Source organism: Pteropus medius, unplaced genomic scaffold (genome assembly GCF_902729225.1).
Source record: "Pteropus medius unplaced genomic scaffold, Ma_sr-lr_union100, whole genome shotgun sequence".
Taxonomy (NCBI): domain Eukaryota; kingdom Metazoa; phylum Chordata; class Mammalia; order Chiroptera; family Pteropodidae; genus Pteropus; species Pteropus medius.
Genome location: NW_024349796.1, coordinates 7,389,993 through 7,411,330, shown reverse-complemented (window position 1 = coordinate 7,411,330; position 21,338 = coordinate 7,389,993). Strand labels below are relative to the sequence as shown.

Genomic DNA, 21,338 nt, shown 5'->3' with positions numbered 1-21,338 from the left:
CCGCAGCTGAAGAAGGGACCTGGGACACAAATGCCAGTCGGATTCCAGGCTGTGCGTTTAACCCCCCGAGCTAGAATTTTCGACTCCTGAGGGATGTAAACCTTGCAAGCCCCACGGGAAATGACTCTCAGGGGAACTCTAACATAGGCTGGGGGCTTTAGAGAATCTGCAGACAAACCAGCAAGTGTCACACCCAGGCTAGATTCCACACCTGGACTAAATGTCTACTTCAAAGTTTAAAGACATCTTTAGGGCCAAACTGCAAGAAACAAACAGAGGATTTAAGTTTTGTTTAAACACTACCAGGCCATTTGGAGAGGAGGCAGGCAGAGCTTACATTCCTGGGGTGAATGAAATTCCTCGTGATAGGCACCAAATCAAAGAGAAACCAGATTAAGCGTAGGTCTTCTTAAAGCTTCTCAGTAACTGGTCTGCCATTTCTGAGTTGTTTTTTGTTTTGTTTTGTTTTGTTTTACACCATATTAGCCTTTTATTTTAGAAGATCTGGTTAGATTACAATCTGCGAAATGTGGTCAACTGAACTCTCACCCTGATTCTGGCTTCTGGGCACAGGGTTGTTAGTGATGGGGTGGTGACTGTCGCCAGGTCAACGACACCCGATCACACAGCCAGAGATACGAGGAGAGGCTCTGCTCTTAGCTGCGGGGCCGCGGGCAAGTCATCACTGAGACCCTCAGTCTCTTCCAAAAATGAGAGGGAAGGAGAGTCGACAGGTGACCTCAGAGAAGCCCTAAAATGCGGCATTGAGCTCTTCTGAAGCCGCAACTCGTGCCTGACTCTGAGCGCCGGCCTCGCGCTGGAGGGTCAGAGCATCGTGAGAGCATCTTACCCTCACGTGCGGAATAGCAGCACCGGCCACCTGTACGGCAGTGCACAACTCATAGCATTTTTCATCGCATTAGCTCATGTAACCGTCCCAACGCCCAAGTAAATTCTCAAAGCAAAACTAACTTTCTTACCTACTTTTCCTGCCCTGAGACTCACTGAGTTCACCACCGAGCCTGGGCCATGCTGTCCTTGGACTTGTGCATTCCCAAACCCATGGGGGCCTTTACGGCAAGGCCCGGTGGCAGTTCATGCACCAGCTCCCACCCTCTTTCTCAGGCGGCTGGAAGCCTCACCAAATAATTCAAACTACGTTTGCAGAATGGCCCTCACCATGAGCCGTCTGCATTGCAGACCTCGGAGTCAGTGAAGAAAACTCAGCCCATCGGAGGAAGGGCTGGAGACCCAGGCTGGCCGTGCCGCTAAACAGGGCTCTGTAATTGCTGGTGACAACCTGTTCTTACAGGTGGTGGCCCCCGGGGGCCCAGGAAATGCAAAAGCTGAGCTCCTCCTACCTTTGGTTTTCACTGGCCCCCACTGAGCTTTCTCCCCCACCCCCCTCCCGAGAGGCACCCACAGCTTTGGCCTGATGGCCTGCGGGCCCCCGGCTGCCTGGGGAGGCTCCAGCAGCCACCGACACCAGCAAAGCTGCTGAAACAGCAGAGCCCATTTCGCTGTAAACTCAGAGGTGGCAAACGCGGTCCGGTATTTGGGTCACACAGATTGTAACCCTCGGAGGAAAGAGAAAATATGTGGGAAGCGTGAAGGGAGCAGATGCATGCTCTTCAATTTAAAAAGTTGAATTTTTAAATGTTTAAAATAATTTTATAAATGATTTTTAAATTATAGTTTTTAAAAACCATCTTATGATAGGTATCTTTTAAAAATTTTAGTAAACTTTTCTTTGTAGAACAGATCTACAGAAAAATTGAGACAGTGCAGAGAATTCCATACACCCCACACTCAGTTTCCCCTATCTGTAGCTTCTTACGTGGTACGTGTTACCATTAATAAGCGATACTGATACACTGACATTAATTAAAGTGCATACTTTATTTAGGTTTCCTTCAGTTTTGCCTAATGGCCTTTTTTAATTCCAAGATCTCATCCAAATACCACATGGCGTTTACTCATCCTGTCTCCTCGGGCGCCTCTCAGCTGGTCTCCTTGTTTTTGATGACCTGGACCGTTTCAAACAGTACCGCTCAGGGATTTTGCAGGATGTCTCTCTATTGGAGTTTGCAGGTGCCTTTTTAAAAAATAGTAGTTAAAAGAAAACGACTAGAAAGTAAGAGCTGGCCCGTTTGACGGAGAAAGTAAATTCTTGTCTTAGAGGCAGTGGCCTGGCCACCAGCCCCGGCCCCGGCCCCGGCCCCAGCCCAGCGGCGGCCCCTCCCCGCCTCCTGCAGCCAAGCTCGTCCATGAGTCATCACTTCCTCTCAGTGTCTTTTCTGGTTATAAATGCTCCTTTGCAGCTTTCTCCCCCACCCCACCCGTGGCTGCTGCCTGCTCCCAGCTCCTTTCCCGCTGCATCTAAGACAGTCTCATAAATAGGACAGGGGTGAATCGCTAACCCTGATGTTTTACCCAGAGGTCCCTGTCCTGCCTGGGCCATCACACAGCTGGGGGCCCAGCCTCATCAGGCCTCAAGGGCAAGCGTCTCCTTGGCTGTCCCTGACCACCCCTCCCCCTCGCTCTGAAGCCACAGGGTGCCCACTGGGTGTGTGTGTTGGGGGGGGAAGGGGGGGTGTAACAGGGTCCTGCCTGCCCCCCATGGGCCTATGGACCACAGTGTGACTTTTTGCTTGTCCGGGTGCTTCCTGAGCCAGGAACCAGGCCACACCCGATGGCCTCAGCCCCCTGTGTCTGAGCTGAGACTTTCCCAAGGCCCCATTACTTCTGACAGTCTGGGACTTCAAAGTGTGCTGCCTTCCACCGGCAGCCCCCTCCCCCTGCGACCGCCCACCCTGGGCTTCAGCCCCTGTTTGTGAGCTCCAGGAGTCAAGGAACCTTGCTCAGATCATTCCCCAATTTCACTATGTCAGGCCAATGTGTTTTTTGTACGTTTTTTTCCCTGCATTTTCCCAGCCACAGTGACACTTTTTCAGGGGATCGGGGAAGGAAGGGTGTGGATTCGACTGCCTGGCAGGAAGGCACCGTGTCTCCTGGAGTCTCAGCAGATAAAAACTTGGATGCCCCGGAGTGACCCTGGGCCATGGCTGCAGGGAACAGGGGCACGACCATGAAAACTGCAGCAAGTGTGTCTTCCTTCTGTCCAGGGCACAGCCGAGGACAGGGCAGGGGCCCAGCCTCCTGGCAGGACGCCCTTCTGAGAGTCCAGTAGTGGTCAAGCAAGTGAGACTGTGGACCTCAGGCCTCGGCATGCTCACCCCCTCCTTCCCCGCCCCCCTCTCCAGCAGGAGCAGCAGAGGGACAGCAGAGAAGGGAAAGGGGGACCCATGGACTGGATCACTGGCTCTTACTCAAAGCTGAGTCTGCAGCTCACGGAAGGAGCCTGGACTCCTAACGAGGGTGGAACCTGGGGGAGCGCTTCCCCTCCCTCCGCGGCCGCCCATATAAATGAGACCCGATCGCGTGGGTGGGGAGTTCTGGTTTGGGGGCGCCCTTTCCTGGGCTGCTGCCAGGCCGTGAAACAGCCATGGAGGGGATGCCCCGAGTGACTCATCAGCCGCCGCCTCACATGCCCGGGCTCCGGGCGGGGTGCAGGCTTCCTCCGGAGAGGGCCCTCCCCACCAGCTCCTAGGGGCGGCCCGAAACTGGCTCCTCAGGGCTTCCGTCCCCTCCTTCCACAGCTAAGACTCGAGCAGCCTCCCTGCGGGGCTGCGGGGGCCATGGCAGGGATGTGGTCCCTGTCGCTGTGACGTCGTGTCTGCTGGGGCCTGTCAAATACCAGCGTCTCAGGAAGGGTCGAATTCAGCCAGAAGCGGTCTCGATATCTTGTTCCGGTTATCATTGATCTAGCTGTCACCACAGCAAGCAAAGGAACAGAACCCCAAAGGACTGAGGCAGGGGACAAGCCGGATTCGAGGCAGCAGGGTTTCGGGCCTGGCACCGCGGCTCCTGGGGCCGGGTCATTCCCGCGCGCTCGTTCCCGGCCTCGGCCCCTAGCGGCGCCGGCACCGCCCCCGCCGAAGCACGACCAGCGCAAGCGTCTCAGGCGTCGCCCCAAATCCCGGAGTGGGGGTGGGGGTGGCAAAAACGCTCCCCTTTGGAAAACCACTGATAGGACGGGGTGCGGGGGCGTGGGCGCGATAAGAGGGTGGGAAGTCCGTGGGGAGGGCGGAGGGTGGCCACCGGGCCCAGCCCCGCGTCGGGACCCGGGGAGGGGACCAGCCGGGACAGGGACCCCGCCTGGGCACCGGCAGCGGCACCCGACAGGTGCGCTGCTGGAGACAGCGGTACTCACGCCCTGTCCGCTGGGCCAGCCGCAGCCAGGGGCAGAGCCGCCTGTCTCCTCGGTCCCCAGACCAGGCATGTGGACCGCCCCCGAGGCCCCGGGGGGCCCTGGGGACTGCAGAGCGACTGGGCATCCGGGCGTCTCCCACAGCGTCCCGACACCGGCACCGCCGCCCCATAGGGGAGACGCCTTTAGGGAGAGGTGCGGCCTCGATCCCTGGCCAGATCGCAGGACGGGCCTTGTCTGAGGACGGGCCTCCTGTGTGACAAGCCATCCCCAAAACCAGTGGCTTACAACAACAGAGACCGTGCTCTCATTCCCGCTCGCGGTTCCGAGGGGTGACCGAGCTCAGTGGGGTGACTCGCACAGTCGGACGGGGCCAGCGCCGGGCTCACCTGAAGGCCTCGCGCCCCCGTGGCTGGTGCCCCGGCTGGAGGCTGCATCAGCTGAGGCTCCGGGGTCTCTCTGCTTCTTCCGTGGAGGCTTTGAGGTACCTGGACCAATTACAGAGGGGTGCACGTCCCACGAGAGAGCCGGGGAAGCCACGGAGCGTCACTCTGCCATGCCCTATTCACTGAGACAGGAGGAGGCCTGCCTGAGGACGTTTGAGCTGGGGGAGGGGCGACACAGACCCCACGTCCTGATGGGGAGCGGCAAAGTTCTAGAAGAACATGTGAAACCGCAAACGTTGTGCCCCATTTTAGAAGAGGGCTCGGTCCGGCATGACTCACGGTTCCCTTTGGATAAGGGCCTCTTGCTCCTCACCAGTGGTGACCCGAGGCTGCTCAGACACTAGCCAGTGGCGGCTGGGGATGGAGTTCCCCTCCAGACATGCAGGGCAGAGGGGCGCCCAGCTAGCTGGGCCATCTGTGCTGGCCTCAGGACGCACCCCCTCAGCATCCCTGAGACCCGGCTGCATGGCCAGCTGGCTGCCTCTGGGTCCCTCAGCCAGCTCACTGGGTGCCTGGGATAGGGAGAGCAGTGGGCTGGGACTTCAGGCAGAGAAAAAAAAACAAAATGAAAACACAGAACTTTCTCTACACAGGACTCTCGCCTCTGCCTGCCCTCCCCACACCCATCCAGTCCTCTCCGCTCTGGCTCTTTGGTACCTGGCCAAACCACCTCCTCCTCCTCCCATCCCCGGCACTCCAGGGCAGGTCTTACTTCTCAGCCGACTCCTGCTCTGGGTGCTGCCTGTCTCCAGTCCAGTCTGGACACTGCCGCCAGTGGCCCTGGCTTCAGGGAGGTGACAGCCCCGTGGTAGAAACAGTTATATGGACACATTAATTATAAGTATCGACCATGCTATAATAGGGGTCGGCTGGGGACACTGCTGGAGGGGACAGCAAGGCTTTAAGAGAGGCTCCCTAAAGGCTGAGCCTGAGCCCCCAGGATGACTAAGTGGGGTGGAGAGGCATCCTGGGCAGAGGAAGCAGGCAGCAGAGGACGTACTTGCCCAGCAGGAAGTGGCTCATTCTGCAAGATGCAAGTATTTTGTTGTGGTAATCCTAACTTAAATTCCCCCGGGGGCCAGCTAAGAGTCCTAAACTAACATCTCTCCAGCCTCAGCCCTCTCCATGCACCCACATCCTGCCTCTCTTGTACCGCACCTTTGGGGTCTCTGTACTTGATCTTCCCTCTCCCAGAGCGTGCTCCCCACCCTACTTCTGGCATAGCCCATCTGTCCTATTGGGACTTGAAGCCTAGCGCTCACCACCACCTTCTGGGATCATCTGTGTCCATGTCAGCCCCCGGGTTGGCTCTGCAGGCCGTTCTCCTCTAGACCCCGCACAGGCTTGGCACACAGGGACGAGCAAGGAGCCTGAGGTGAGACGGGTGGAAGAGGAGACGCATGGGCGCCGGTCAGCGAAGGGCAGGTGCCCAGCGGGCGAGTCAGGCCACGGGAGCAGAGGGAAGCGACAGTGCGGGGTGCTGAGGCCAGAGGGCTCCCGCGAAGTTGCGGGCTGGCCTTGGGCTCCGCATTCCGTCTGCCGTTTCTCCAAGATAAACTTCCTCGGCCCGTGGTTCCAAAGTGTGTGCTCGCGAGCGTGTGTGTGCGCAGGTGTGTGCAGGTGTGCACCTGCGTGTGTCTTACTTCATGGAGCATGCGCTCCGCTGTGACACGGCCCTGGCCCTCACAGAACTTGGACTGACAATAGTCAGCTGTGCTCGAGGGTGACAAGGTGCTGTCAGGACAGGTGGGGCAGGAGGCCAGTCTACCGCGGGCTCTCTGCTTCTCCTTCCTGTTTGCAGAGGAAAGACAGCAATGCGGGATGGGGAAGAGGGCGGCAGACACAGACATTAGCTCCCTTCTTGGAAAAACTCCCAGCAGCCACCAATAGCAGTGACCAGCCAAGTCCCACTTCCCGCCGTGGGGCCCAGGTGACCGCGGCCCGTGCGCAGAGCCGGCCTGCAGGACACAGACTCAGAGGCAGCTCTGGAAAGTTCCTGGCATGGCTCCGTATGAATTTATTCTTTCAGAAGAGGGCTCTGGAGCTTAAAGGAGCCATTCAGCCGGTCTGCTGGGGAGTTCTGTGTCCTCAGAGGGGGTCTGGGTGGGCCCCCGAGCGTCTGCCTGTGAAGGGGAGGCTGTGTGTGCCCGGTGTGCACATGCTGGAGCCAGGAGGTGGCGGAGGCCAGCTAGAGACTGGAAAACTTTCCATCGAGGTAGGCTCAGGTTGCCTGAGTCCGGAAGGGTGAGGCAGCTGTGCTTAGTGACCCCAAAATGCAACTAGAACCTCGTTTCCCCCAGCAAATTAGACCGGTGGGGGTGAGGGGTGTAGAGGGAGGTGTTGGACTTGGAAGGGAGTCCCTGGGGCCCACAAACAAAGTGGCTTAAGTGATCTCAGCAGGCACCTGAGGGTGAGCCAGAGAGAATGTCACTAAGTAGTTGTCGAACAGATGAATACATTAATGCGTGAATGTTCTTCTATAAAAATTCAGTTGGAAAACCCATAGCCGAAGCATGCTGGGACAGAGAGTGATTATCCAGCTGCAAAGCTGGAGGTGGTCTGGCTCCTAAAGGACCCTCTTGCCTGATGCGTGCGGAGACAAAGCCGAGAAGGGACCTCAAAGCCAGCCTCATCCAGGGAGTGGGGCTCGCAGGCACCGCGGGGCGCAAAGGCGGAATGTCGACAGTCCCAAAGGGGGCTCCCGAGCGGCATCAGTGGTCTAGTGGTGATTGGGGTTCCCTCGGGCCTGGGGGTGGCAGGGGAGACCCCCACTGCAGCGGTCACTCCTGAGTTTGAGTGCACTCATTTGCATCTCCAACCGCTGCATCAGTCCTCAGACTCTGCCTTTATCTGCTCATTACCTGACACTCCCTCCTTTACTTTCCCAGAGTTTGCTGAGGCCCAGGATGATAAGACAGGCCCCAGATGCACCCAGCGGGTCCCAGCCCTCCTCCCCGCTCTGGGGCACCCCTCCATCCCCATTCTCACCTTGGTCTACACACTGCCCCGCCTCACCATCACGAGCTGTCACTGTCACCCTTGCTGGGACAAGACAGACGAAGGTGGCCAATGTGGCACATAACTTGTCCTCAGGAGAGACCACCTCTCCCGGGTCTCAGTTTTCTCCCCTATAAAATCAGAAAATAGAAACAGCCAGCACTTAACACTGTTCTAAATGTTTTACGCATTTTCTCCCACTTAATTGTCAACTCTGTCATGCACTTTAATATTATTAAACCCATTTTATTTATGAGGAAACTGAGGCACGCAAGAGTAGTTTGCCTGGGTCAGAGCCAGGATTTGAACTTGGGACTCTGGCTCCAGCGTTTCTTAACTTTTGAGGCGGGAGCGGGAGAGAAACCTGACTGATCCTGCGAAAAATGCGTATATTTACATACATGCAAAATTAGCATAAAATATTCAGAGTTGCAGATCTCTGAAACCCACCCACAGACCCTCAGTATCCCTTTCTCCTCTGATCTAACGACCTCCTGGGCGGCATCCCCCTTCCGCAGCTGAGAGAACGTGGGCCGGAGCAGTCACGGCGTGTACCCAAGTTCACACAGTCATTGTGGTGGGAGCCGGATTCGAATCCAGATCTTCTGACCACGAATCCAGTGCTCGTCCCCACCCACCTCTGGCGGGGCTTCCTAGATCTATGCAGGAGTCTTTCCACTCTTCTCCCTTCTGGTTTGGGGGTGACCCAAAGGCCCAGCATGGCTGCCAGGCGCCCGGGGGATGGGGAACGTCCGGCAAAGTCCTGAGGACCCTCAGTCCACCAGGCTGGCACTCCCGGTGGGCAGAGACCCTGCCTGCGACGTGCTGGCCTCCTCCCAGCTCGGTGCCCGCAGAGAGGGCTCCTGGGACAACGCAGAATGCTGAGCACGGGGCCCCAGGGAGGAGGGTGTGCTGGACGGGTGGTCCCCAGGGGCCGGGCTGGAGGATACAGCCAGAGGGCACAGAGGGCAGCCAAGAGCCCAGCATCTGGCTGAGGAGCCCGCGTGTGTGGGAGTGGGGCCAGTGCCTCCTGGGGCCCAGAGGACAAGGGTGTGCGGGGAAGGCCACAGAATGAAGCGGGAGCAGGATGTGGAACCAGCCAGGGCAGTTCGTTGAGGGTGGCCTCCGCTGAGACACCGTTTACAGGAGAAGTCCCGAGGAAAGATGAAATCACCACCTAGGTGATTTCCTTCCGACCTTGCTGGCCTCCTCTCTGCCCCCACCCAGCTCCGGACTCCCCACACCCTCCGTCTCCTGCTTCCCCACAAAGCTGCTTTCAGCCCTTTTCACATCCGGGCATTTAAACCTAAGTTTCCCTCGCCCGCCAGCCGCCGGTACTGTATGCTGAGTCTGGTCCCAGTGCGCGGTGAGGAACCTGTCTGCTGGGAATGAATCTAGATGTGGAAGTTTGTAGAGGAACAGGCAGCCCCCACTGAAACCCCTCCGTCGGCAGTGCCCACCTGACTAAGCATGAGGCTGTTGGCGTACCCCGGTGGGCTTTTCCTGGATGGGAAGCAGGGCAGCAAATCTCCCATTCTCCGCCCCTACCCCCAGCTTCTCAAGCCCATACTGGTTGAGTGTCTCCCAGGACAGGAAGAAGTGGCAGAGGCTTAGCCGAGTGTGGGCATTGCTGGGATTTGGGAATGGCCAGAATGTCTAGCCTAGGGTCAGGCCTCAGGGGACCCCTCAGGAACCTCTGCAGGGGGGCAGGGAGGGGGGACTGTCTGCTGCCTTTAGTGATAACCTGGCCAGCTGCCACGTACTGAAGGAGATGTCATAGCCCGCTTCACCCTTGAGGGGGGAACAGAGTCTGTCCAAAGGGTGTTCAAGGACCTGTAGTGACCCAGCTCTGACACTTGTCCCTGTTCGTGTCTAGGGCGCTGGACAGCCCGAGGCAGGCACCAGGCTCTCAGGATGAGAAAGGCAGACAAGAGGTGGTGAGTCAGAGTTTTAAGCGACTTAGGCAGAATGCGTTAGTATTTACCTGTGCCTCACCTCATTCCTCAGAGAATTTAAGTCCTAACCAAAGAAAAACAACCAGCTCTCAAGATGACCCAGAGAGGGTGTCAAAACCCGGACAAAATTAAAAAAGGCATCGTGCTGTCAAAAGGCCTCACGTTTAGTGTTGAACCAGCCGCAGATGACCCCTCGCTACTTACTTAAGCCGGCCTTTCCAACAGGCTCGCAGGGGTCCAAAGGTCGCTGGCTCTGTGAGATGTCATAACAGGAAGTATCCCACCCTCGTGTAAATTTGGTAACTATGCATATTATGCCCCGCTCCCCTCACCCTGGGCAAGTCGCCATGTGTCATTATTAAAAAGCTCTGAGAAGTCTCCACACTGGACCTGGTTAGCATTTCCCAGACTTACTGGACCAGAGAACCCATTTCTCCAGGAATATCTGCGAACCTCTTGAAGAGCTGGTTTCTTTCTACAGAACACACTTTGCGGGGCTGAGACACAGGGATAAGTAACTTGATCGTCCTTATTGAACACAGATCGATTACAGAAAACCTCTATCAAAAAATAATTTTCATGGCGAATAGTTGCTAGGAAGCTGTTTTTCGCTCTGAGTGATGATGTGACCATTATCAGGGTAACAGACTAGGGCGTACGGTAATACGGCCCCAGTCCAAGAACACGGAGGGACGCGGGATCCTCTTCTACGTGACGAACCATCCCAAACTAACTTCAGGTCATGACGACATAAGGTACAGAAGCGGGCACAACGTTCCCCCTTTTTTCCCTTTTCATTTTGCTCACTTTTGCTCTTTGGCACATCGTACATACAGTTCCGTACCTCGTTTTCGCTCACGTAACACATCTTGGAGGTCAGTCCATATCACGAGAGAGCATCTTCGTTCCACGCCCTGGCCACAGTGTCGCTGTAGAGGGGCATCGTGACTCGTTTTACCCGTCCCCGATGGGGGGATGGTTAGCTTGTTTCTGGTCGTTTTATCCGTCCTCTACGGGTGGATGTTTAGCTTGTTTACGGTGGTTTTACGTGTCCTCGATGGGCAGATATGTCGTTTGTTTCCAGTCTTCTATTACAGCCAGCGCTGCAGTCGGTGACCTTACACATTCACCATTTGCTCATGTGACTGAGTCTTCCAAAGGGGAGGGGGTCATGAGGTCCTGCTTCCGCCTGGGTGATCAGGAGAAATGCTTCTGAGACACGAAGGGGGAAGACTAGAAGCCGAGACACACGGCCACTGATCTCTGGGGTGTGGCAGGGGCATCCAGGTCTGGTGGGGACCGTGAATCTGAGACAGGTGTGCAGTCAGCCCTTACCTAGATGTGTGACCCCCCACACACACACACGCACACAAAGCCAGCACCACTGCATCCAGGAGGGACAGTGTGACCAGTGGGAGAGCAGTGGACACTTAGAAAAGGCCTGACGGTCATTTGTTTTATTGATCGCCTGGTCTATACCAGGTAGCATGTGGACTCGGGGGGCGAAGCCCCTCTAGGGAGATTTCCATCCCCATCAATCAAGGACTCCCTGGTTCCTTACCACGCCAGAGCTGAAAACGCCCACTGCCCAATTTCTCTGCAAACTGTTAATTCTCAACACCTCGAAAAGCCTGCTTTGCTGTGTATAAAGGCCAAATTGACCCAAAAGGTTGTCTCTGAGGTCTGGCAGACAGAAATACCATGCCTTTTAAACTTTTACTTGTAGCTGTTTAACTGTTGGCAATGCACGTGACGTCCTAAGCCTTGTCGTCGCTGCTTTAACATGGAGATGGTCATGGTACCATCTCTGTCGGGCCGTCGTGAGGCATAAACGAATAATGAACCTGCAGCTCTTAGAACAGCAGCTGGCACAGACGGAGGCCCTGGTCAACAGCGGCCACTGCTCAGTTCTCCCAGCAGTCAAGTAGCGCTGCATAATGGGTAGGGAAAGAGGGGAGTGATCACTTCGTGTAATGGAAAAGCCCAAGGCAGGGCTCGCTTCAGGCACGGCTTGATCCAGGAACCCAGTGGATGGCACCAGAGTCCGGTTTCTCTCCAGCTTTCGGCTCCTCTTCCTCTGAGTGGGTGCCATTCTCGGACAGGCTGCCCTTCCCACGGGAGCAAATGGCTTCAGCAGCTGCAGAGCGTACATCGTGCCAGAGTCAAAGCATGGGAGAGGCCACCCGTCCACTCTTCCCGAGGCCCTGGCGACAGGCTCCTTCACCGCAGTGGCTCTGGCCACAGTGGCTCTGGTCCCCGAGCCAACCACTGAAGCCAAGAGAATGTTACACGGAGCTTGCTGCCGGCCACTTCTGGAGCTGGGGGTGGCCAGCGCCGCTGAAACCTCACGGGCTGGAAATACAGGGAGGCTGGTTTCTCAAAGGGACATCGGGGTCACCGGGCAGAAAGCAAATGGCTGCTGGGCGCAGAACTACAGGTGAATCACAGCACCCACCCAACCGAAGGAGCAAAGGATTCAACTTCCTGGGGTGACTGACTCATTAGGGAGGGATGTGTCTCCGCCTAGCACAGCGGTCACCAGCATACACAGGCCTCGAAGAGCTACACGCCTCCTCTCTGAATGGTCAGAGGACGATCTCGTTCAAAGGCTACTGGGACACCAAGTAGTCGACCAGAATGCAAAGAACTCGGTGAACTTCAGTAACATTTTTAATTAGACTTGCCAATCAGTAAAAACAACCCCGACGATAAAAGTTAAGCTCACCTATTATTGTCATGGGAAATTGTTGGAAAGTGGACATTCCTGAAGAATGAGGTCAACTTCCTCATCCTCTTCCCAGAACCCCTCAGGCGGGGCGGCGAACGTGCCCGCTCCCCGCAAACCGCCCTGCGCCGTCGCTGGCCCCGGCTCGCTTCTGACCGCATGAAGGGCGTGGTGCTGGCCGTGCTGAGCCCCTACCACGGGCGCCAGACGGTGCGAGCGCTTTGCACACGTGGCCCCCGCGATCCATGTGTCAGAGAGGAGGACACCGAGGCGCGGAGAAGGGACGCGATGCCCGATCAGCGGCCCATCTGGCTGTCCCCATCTTTGCTCCCCCCCCCGCCACCCCATAACGCGTGGCGCCGACACCCCAGAAGCAATGCGTTCGCGTGGCCTCGCCCCTCCCCTGACTCCTGGCTCGTGCCTTCGCGTCTCTGGGCACTTCCCGCCGTTGGGCCACCTGCCGGCCTCTCCTCTCTGGCCTCTGCCCCCTTCGCCCAGGAGGAGGCGCACAGCGTTCGACCGCTTCCCCTCTGCCACTGAATCTCTTCCTCTCACCCCAAATCCCCTCACCCCCTGCGATCTCAGAGCCCCTGATGCTCCGCAGACGACCCCGCTGAGCGCCCCTGTGCACCAGGCCCGGCTGGCTGTGAGGACAGAGCCCAGCCATCGGCCACCTGAGACGCGGCCCTGTCTGTGCACGGCTGTCTCCGGCTTCAAGCTCAGAGACAGGACGAGACATTTCTCATCATGTGGGCCCTGAGCCCCCTCTGATGAGAGCTCCTTGTGCTGTGTTCGCAGGTGACTGCTGGCTACTGGCAGCCATCGCCTCCCTCACCTTGAATGAAGAAATCCTGGCTCGTGTCGTCCCCTTAAACCAGAGCTTCCAGGAAAACTATGCCGGGATCTTCCACTTCCAGGTGACTTAAGGGTCGGCTCAGGCTTTTCCTCAACAGGTCCCGGGGGCTGGGAAAGGTCCCCTGGCCTGGCAGAGTTCATCTGTCCCCCGTGACTGCAGACTGCAGGCTGTTCTATAAAGGACACCGGGAGACCAGGGTGCCCCCTGTCCTGCCCCTTGCGGATGGCAGCGGGGGACCTGCCAGGAGACGGTAGAGCAGGAAATGCTTCCTAAGTTACAAAAAAAAAGGTAGTTTTGACGTCTGGGACAGCGTGTTAAGGGACTGCTCACGCCCCTTTTGTGCTGGTAAATGAGAAATGATATTTTTAAAAGCATAAGGTGCTGGGCAGACTGGACTTGGGGGGCGGGACGAGCACCTCCGTCCTCGGCCTCTCAGGGGGACTCGCCTGCAGGAGCAGAGGTGGGAGAAGCATCTCCTCCAGGCTGGGCTCAAAGCCCACGCCGAGCACTTAGTGCTCAGCCGACCCCGCTGTCTCCTCCGCCATCACAAGTAGCTTTGCAGGCAAAGGAAAGGCAGACGGGGGCCAGATGGGGGCCAGATGCAGCTGCGGCTTGGGGTGCCCAGGCTGCCCTGGGCTCCGGCACCAGCCGCCACACTCCGCCCGCTTCCTCCCCGCAGTTCTGGCAGTACGGCGAGTGGGTGGAGGTGGTGGTGGACGACCGGCTGCCCACCAAGGACGGGGAGCTGCTCTTCGTGCACTCAGCAGAGGGGAGCGAGTTCTGGAGCGCCCTGCTGGAGAAGGCCTACGCCAAGTGAGTGTCCGCGCCGGCCCCTCCGACGGCCCGCCCCCGGCTGCCCTGGATTCTCAAGTGAACAGGAACCACACGAGGAGGCCTCTGAGTAGAAGACCTGTCCTCTAGAGGGACGGCTTTGGCCAACGCTGGGCTCTAAGTTCCACGCGTGCATATCAGGCCTCGCGCCCTGATAAATGACCGGGATTGCTGTTTTTAACCAAACGCACAGGAACAGGGATGGTACTGGGGATGCCGGCCTTGAGAAAGACCTCTATTCTACTGCTTTGGCGGGTCCTGTCACATATTTGTCAGCTACATACAGCAAAGAGTTTTTGCCAATGGGCAAAACCATCCATCGCAGAGCTATGAAAATTATGGACATTTGTCCAGAATATATAGTGTGTCTGATTAGAAATGGTTTCCCACACTCCTCCCAGCTGTGGCCCACCCACGTGCCCAGAGGCCAGTTGTCCAGAGCTCAACGCTGCCCGTTCTCAACGGGAAGGCCCATGTCAGCCCCTACAGAAAGGCCTCATCCTGGCTGTGCTGCCTGGGCTCCGTCTGTTAAAGTGACCGGCTCTACGGCATGGGGGCGTTTCCGTTCCTTACAGCCCTGCCAGGAGACCGCGGGATCTCAGAGCCGCTTCTAAGTGCTCCACCAGCAGGGTTAGAGAAGCCACAGGGCGCCCGCATGGGCAGTCAGGAGCAATTCCACGCCCCCCCCACCCCCCAGTGTCTACTGCTCAGAGAAACGCCTTTCATTACTGAACTATTGTCTTTTTTAAAGTTATAAATGCCAAAGAGCTAACTGGAAGACCTCCCCTTTTCCGCTACGAGGTAGAAAGAATCAGTACAGGAGTTTGGGCCGGATAATCGCCCAGGGCCTTCTGACTCTCAGGTTCCGAGATTTCCAAAACACTTCTCAAAGTACCAGGGAAATAACTCTGGAGAGGGTAAGTTGCCCTCGTGGGCACCGTGACTGGCAGACCAAGGCAAAGAGAATCTGAGCAGAGGGTCCCTGGAGCATCCAACAAAAGAGGCATCAAGAAGGGGACACTGAGAGGCGGTGGTGGCAGCACCAGGCGGCAGCAGCATCTCTTCCTCTTCTGTAGGATCAATGGGTGTTATGAAGCGCTCTCAGGGGGCGCCACCACCGAGGGCTTCGAGGACTTCACCGGAGGCATCGCTGAGTGGTATGAGTTGAGGAAGGCTCCTTCCAACTTGTTCAGGATCATCCAGAAGGCTCTGCAGAAAGGCTCTCTCCTCGGCTGCTCCATTGACGTAAGTCGTGGCCTCCCTCCCCGCCCCCGCCTCTGGTCTGCTCTCGTTGAAGCGAGCCTCCAGCAGTGCCCGGGGAAACCCGCTGCCCCGATTTACGACATTAGCCCGTCCTTGTCCACCATATTGAGCATCACCTGGAAGCCAGAGATTGCCAGGCAACAGGCTGTCTGGAGTACAATTGCAGGGGCATGTTGCCGCCCACCCCTTCCCTCTGCAGCCCACTTCCCACCCTCAGCCTCCTGTGAATGACCACCCCAGACCACAGGTTCATGAGAAGCCCTGCGCTCTGCTGGTCCCTAGGGAAGGACCGCTCCAGACACCTTCCCCCCATCTGTAGGGCCTGTACCTGGCGGCCATTAGCCTTCCCCTTCACTGCTGCAGGGTTAAGGGCCCGTGGGAAGACTTCAGAAGGCACAGAAGGACCCATGTCCTCATACTGGCCTTGCCCGCAAACCTCACCAGGGGGAGGGAGGTGGGCGCCATATCTGTCCTCAAGGAGCCTCCAGGCAAGGGCTGTGCCCACTCCCCAGCGCTGTCCTGTCCAGTACCTGGTCCCCATGGCACAGAGAAAAGAAGTCTTGTCTCCTGGAGACCAACTCTCCACCCACTCCAGGCAGGGCTTCTCAAACGTTTCCTGCAGACCACGCTGAGGGAAAAGACCTTTTCTGCTCGCAGCCTATCTCCCCATTTACGAAGACAAAAATAACAGCCTTCACCGGAATAGATGAGGGAGGAGAGTGACTTTGAGGAAATTCCAATAGAACAGGAGCGAATTCTGGCCTGCATGGGGAAGCAGCTAGTCACAGTGTAAACGGTGCAGCTGGGCTGGGCCAGACCATGGAACATGGGTGAGGGGGACTCAGTGCCTCTGGGCCACCCCATTCTGTCCGGGGTCTGCCCTGAGCCGTCTGCATGGTGCGCACTGTCCCATCCCCCCGGACCCGCGGAAATCAGGGAGTTGTCCACGCACACGCCCATGCAAGCGCTCGCTCTCCCAGAGGGTTGCATTTCGCCTTCGCTCTCATTGTAAACGGAGGTTCAGCATCCGAAAGCGGTAACCACGGGTCCTCCAGGAGCGCGGAAAGCAGGGCTCTGCGCCAGGCCCAAGGCCACGTCCTCCTCTCCCGGGCCTGGCCTCTGCAGTTGTGTGCCCGGGTCCGAGCTTGCAGGACCCGAGTGGGAGCGGGAGGGGTGGGGGCTGGCGAATGCGGCAGCCGGGCTGATGCTTGGGGCGCTTGCAGATCACCAGCGCTGCGGACTCGGAGGCCGTCACGTTCCAGAAGCTGGTGAAGGGGCACGCGTACTCAGTCACCGGGGCGGAGGAGGTAAGGCTGCCGGGGCTTCCTCTCCCTCGCGCGACGGCCAGAAGCTCGTTTGGGCCTGTGACTGCCCAGGGAGGGGCTCCCGTGTTCCCACAGTTCTTTGTAAACAGGCCTCGCATTCCTGACGTTCAGACCCGACTCACTGGACCGTCCCTTTCCTGTCCCTCCCGGCGCCTCGGGCCTCCAGGCGCGCGCTGCCCTCTGGTGGCCGCCGGGCCGGCTGCAGGCGCTCTTACCTCCCTGAGCTTTAGAGCCGCCTTACTGGTCTGGGCCAGCTCGAAACAAGTGATAATTCTGAAGAGTGCTTTACACTCTTTAAAGTGCTTTCCCATTTGATCTCACAAAAGCATTAGTGCCCCAGTTAGTGCTCAAATCTGACTCTGCCTCTTGCCAGCTGTGTGGCCTGGGAAGGTTACTTACACTTTCTGTCCCTGACTTTCCTCATCTTTAAACTAGAAATAATACTAATATCCATTGTAAGGTGGTTGTGGTGATTCATCACGTTAATATATATAAAGGACTCAGACGGTGGCTGACACATTGTATCTGAACTAAGTACGTAGCTACACTGTTGCTGCCATTATTACCGTGAATATGATTAAGTTCACTGTTTAATTACAAAACTCAAACTAGACCCCAGATCTTCTGATACACCCAGTGTTTTGTTTTTACTTTGAATTTTTGTTTTCTTCTCCCAACACATTTTTTTATTTTGAAAAATTTCGAGTCCATAGAAAAGTTGGAAGAGTAGCACAGTAAACGTGCAAATGCCGTTTCCCTCGATTCAGCCATTGCTCACACACATTCTGCCACATCGGTTTTCTTTGTGTGGGTACTTTTTTCCTGAGCCTTTTGAAAGTAACCTGCAGATGTCATGACGCTTCTGTTCTCTCACATAATCCCAGTGCTCTTGTCAGGCCCCAGAAAATAAACATTAATTCAACATCATCTAATATCATCTATATTTACATTTTCCCAATTACCCCCCAAATATCCTTTATCATGCCCCTCTCCAACCCAGGATTTCATGGTAAAGCTTCCCTGAGCTCCTGTGACAAAGACACATCCTATTATAGTCAATAAAACCAAGGGTCACAGGGGAAGTGTCACCGGAGTCTAGAATAAGTGCATTTGTGCCTCAGGCTCACGACAGAGGTTGAAGAGGCCAGGTCCTCCAAGGGTCGGGTCCCGCCAGCCATCAAAGCCGGGCGGCAGCAGGGGTCCCCCTCCAAAACACGGACTCAACCCCCTTGGCTCATGCAGGAGACCTTAGACCCTAGAACCTCCAGGCCTGGCTTGAGCTCAGCACCTCCGTTTCCTCCCCAGGTTGACAGCAGGGGAAGCCTGCAGAAGCTGGTCCGCATCCGGAACCCCTGGGGAGAGGTGGAGTGGACGGGGAAGTGGAATGACAAGTGAGGACTGGGGGCCTGGGGGCACCCCGCTAGGAGGCTCTGGGGAGACAGGGAGGGAGGCCCAGGCGCTATGCTGAGGAAGACGCCCTGAGGGCACAGACCGCACCATGTGGGACCCATGGGGCAGGTGGCCCCCCTCAGACTCGGAGCAGCGCCTTCCGGCCATCCGGGTGCCTCTGATGCCCACCCCTTCCCGTCCTCGCGGTCGGTCCGCCCCTCGCTCAGATTCACCCAGCTATTGGACCTTCAGGGAAAAAGCACACCCCACCCCCAATCTCTCCGTCTAGTCCCAGGACCTAATCTTTGTGCCTAAGACCCAAGAGGAGCCCCTCTGTTGATTTCTGGGGCTTCCTGGTCAGCCTGCTACACCCGCGGCTGTTTGGGGTACGATCTCCCATGAGCCCCTTAATGGTCTTCCCCGTTCCACCGCCCAGCACCCAGAGTTCTCCCCGCCTGCTGCCATGGCGGAGACCCGGCCAGGCCCCCGGCCGCGGTGGGGGCCGCGGTGCCCTGCCGCTATCACACTGTCGCGGCCCCTCCATCTCTCTCTGACGGGCTGGGTTCATTTCCTGGACTCTCTCTCGCCACCACCTTCCAGGATGACACATCCTCTCGCCTTGCTCCGCTGAGCCTTGGCCACGCGTGTGTTCCTTGCCTCCCTTACTGGGGTGTGGGTCCTGGTCCTCAGCTTTGGGGAGCCTGGGGCAGAAGTCAGCGCCCCGCGTCAGTCTCTAACGCCTCTCCCGTGACTTGGTTTCCAGCTGCCCAAACTGGAACACCATCGACCCAGAGGTGAGGGAAAGGCTGACCAGACGGCATGAAGACGGGGAATTCTGGTAAGGTGTTTAGAGGGGTCAAGGACAGAGGTGTCTGACCCCGTGACTGTTACTAGAAAATTAGTGAGATTTTCCCGCAGGGGCCTGGGATTCAGAGTTAGTTGTTGTTCTAAATACACTGTAAGACCCTCCACAAAAACATTCGCAAACCTCTTCAGTTTGTCCACCTCTGCAACGGGGTGCACGAGCTGAGCAGCTTCCCAGAGAAGGCTGAGCGGGACTCAGTCATGTTCAGATCCCAAGAAGAGCAGGGAAAAGATGGGCCCCTCTCCCAACCAGTTCGTGGCGATTCATCCCAAGGCCTTCAGAAATGGGTTCCTTCGAGAGCGTGACGGACCCACGCTGTGTGTGTGTGTGTGTGTGTGTGTGTGTGTGTGCACGCGTGTGTGCACGCGCCACTCTGCAGCCGTCGACTCCCTGCCAGTGACCCAGTGAGTGCCCGTATGCTTTCTCATTTCATACTCATGCTCCCAGTTTGACAGATTAGAGTTCTCAGCTTCAGAGAGGTTTAAGTAACTTGTTCGCAGTCACCCAGCTAGACAGGGGCAGCGCTGAGACGGGAACCGGTGCCGTCTGAGTGCAGGCCTGGTGGCACTTGGCCCCGAGGTGCTCTCTCCCAGCTGCCCTGCCTGGCTCGGGTCAAAGCTTATCAATTCGCCCCGTTGTAACCTGGGTGCCCGTGTCCCTGCTTTTGCCAGGATGTCCTTAAGCGACTTCCTGAGGCACTATTCCCGCCTGGAGATCTGCAACCTGACCCCCGACACCCTCACCGCCGATAGCTACAAGAAGTGGAAACTCACCAAGATGGATGGGAACTGGAGGCGGGGCTCCACCGCGGGAGGCTGCAGGAACTACCCAAGTAAGGCCGCCAGAGGCCGAGGCACCCTCGCCCTACCCTGCTGTGCCTCACGCCAGCCCGACAGCGCAGGGGAGGCACCCGCTGCCCACTGGGGCCCTCTGCTTTCTCATCTCCAACCCTCCATGCCTGGGGGCTACTCTGTCCACCCCCAGCCCGAGCAGCCGGGCTTAGGTCCCGCTGCAGGGGCCCCTTACCCACTGGGCCTCTGCACATCCAGGTCCCAGTTGTTGCCCAGCAACCGTCACGCCCGGTTCACTGAGCGCATGACGGGGCCCTGCTCAGATGGCGTGAGGACGTCTCCTCCGGTCCGTCCTCTGCTGATTCCCCTGACTCCTGCCTAGTCCTCCCCTACCCTCTCCCCTGCAGAAACTGTCTGGTCATGATGACATCTGCCACTTATGGAGCACACACTGGGCGCTAGGAACTGTGTGACTGGTTTACGTATACAATTCCATTTAACCTTCACGACAAACTTCTGAGGCGGGTACTTTGTTATCATCTCCGTCTTTAAGAGGAGGGAGCTGAGGCTTGGCGAGGTGAAGCGACTTGCCCAAGGCCACACAGTTTACTGGGATTTGAACCCAGGCTGTCTGACAGCGTTTTAAGTGCGATGGTGGCAGGTCATTGTCACCCACTGATTCTGTTACAGATGAGGAAGCTGCAGCTCTAAGTGGCATACCTGGGCCACAGAGCAAGTACACGGCACTAGCTGATCGGTACCTCCAGCTCTGGTGTTTGTAATCCTTAGCCTCGAGCATGCAGCCGCCAAGTGGCAGTTCAGGCCCGGTGCCCCAGACAAAACTATCTCTCCTTCCCACTAGCTCAGGGATCACAGATTCTTTCTAAAGAGCCAGATAACAAAGACTTTTGGCTTTTCGGCCCATCCAGTCTCTATGGCAACGACTCAACTCTACCGCTGTAGTCTGAAGGCAGCCATACTTGAACGATGGACATGGCTATATTCCAATAAACTTTAAAACAAAACCAGTCTGCTGCCAGCCTGTGGAGCCAGAGTCTGCCAAACCCTGTACTCGATGATGCCTTTATTTCCACAATTAGAGTTTTATTCCATTAGGTAAGGGAAGACGATCGGGCTAATTATCCTTGACTGTGAATGAATCTCAAGTCCTTCCTTTAAATTGGTTTTGGAAGTAGGGAGGGTAGGCCTGGGAGGACAAGGGACACAGAACGAGAGGCTAAGATCATACGCAGGATGTCCCTAGCCTCTAGGTTCACTGAGGGGGCAGCAGGAGCTTGTCCCCAAGTCTCAGCCAGGCCACCAGCCCATCTCGGATCTCCACATTAGAGCCAAGAGGGGTGCCGCAGCTCCAACCCCCTGCTCCAGGGGGACAAAACACGGTCCCCCAGATGAGCCAGCCTGACGGCAAGTGAGAGAGAACCGCAGGGGGGTGTCTGCGTCAGGGCCGCGTGAGGTTCAGACTCAGGCAGGCTGTCTCTCCCCATGGCCCACCGCGGCCGTTCCCACCCCAACGGCTGCCGTCCAGTCCCCGCCTCACCCCTGCTTCCCCTGCCCAGGGTCTCTCACCATGTCCGTCACCTTCACCCCCCTCCATCCCCAGAGAC

The 21,338-nt window shown here is 57.2% G+C and overlaps 1 protein-coding gene across 1 annotated transcript in view; it reads left to right on the top strand.

The window, feature by feature from the left end:
- CAPN2 (calpain 2) overlaps nucleotides 1-21,338 on the top strand; it is a 42,064-nt gene that overhangs the window by 6,300 nt on the left and 14,426 nt on the right. The window contains exons 3-9 of the mRNA XM_039883633.1: nucleotides 13,192-13,310; nucleotides 13,929-14,062; nucleotides 15,157-15,325; nucleotides 16,567-16,650; nucleotides 17,974-18,059; nucleotides 18,821-18,895; nucleotides 19,594-20,059. Of these exons, the coding sequence (XP_039739567.1) occupies nucleotides 13,192-13,310; nucleotides 13,929-14,062; nucleotides 15,157-15,325; nucleotides 16,567-16,650; nucleotides 17,974-18,059; nucleotides 18,821-18,895; nucleotides 19,594-20,059 (1,133 nt within the window). The remainder of the gene's footprint in view (nucleotides 1-13,191; nucleotides 13,311-13,928; nucleotides 14,063-15,156; nucleotides 15,326-16,566; nucleotides 16,651-17,973; nucleotides 18,060-18,820; nucleotides 18,896-19,593; nucleotides 20,060-21,338) is intronic.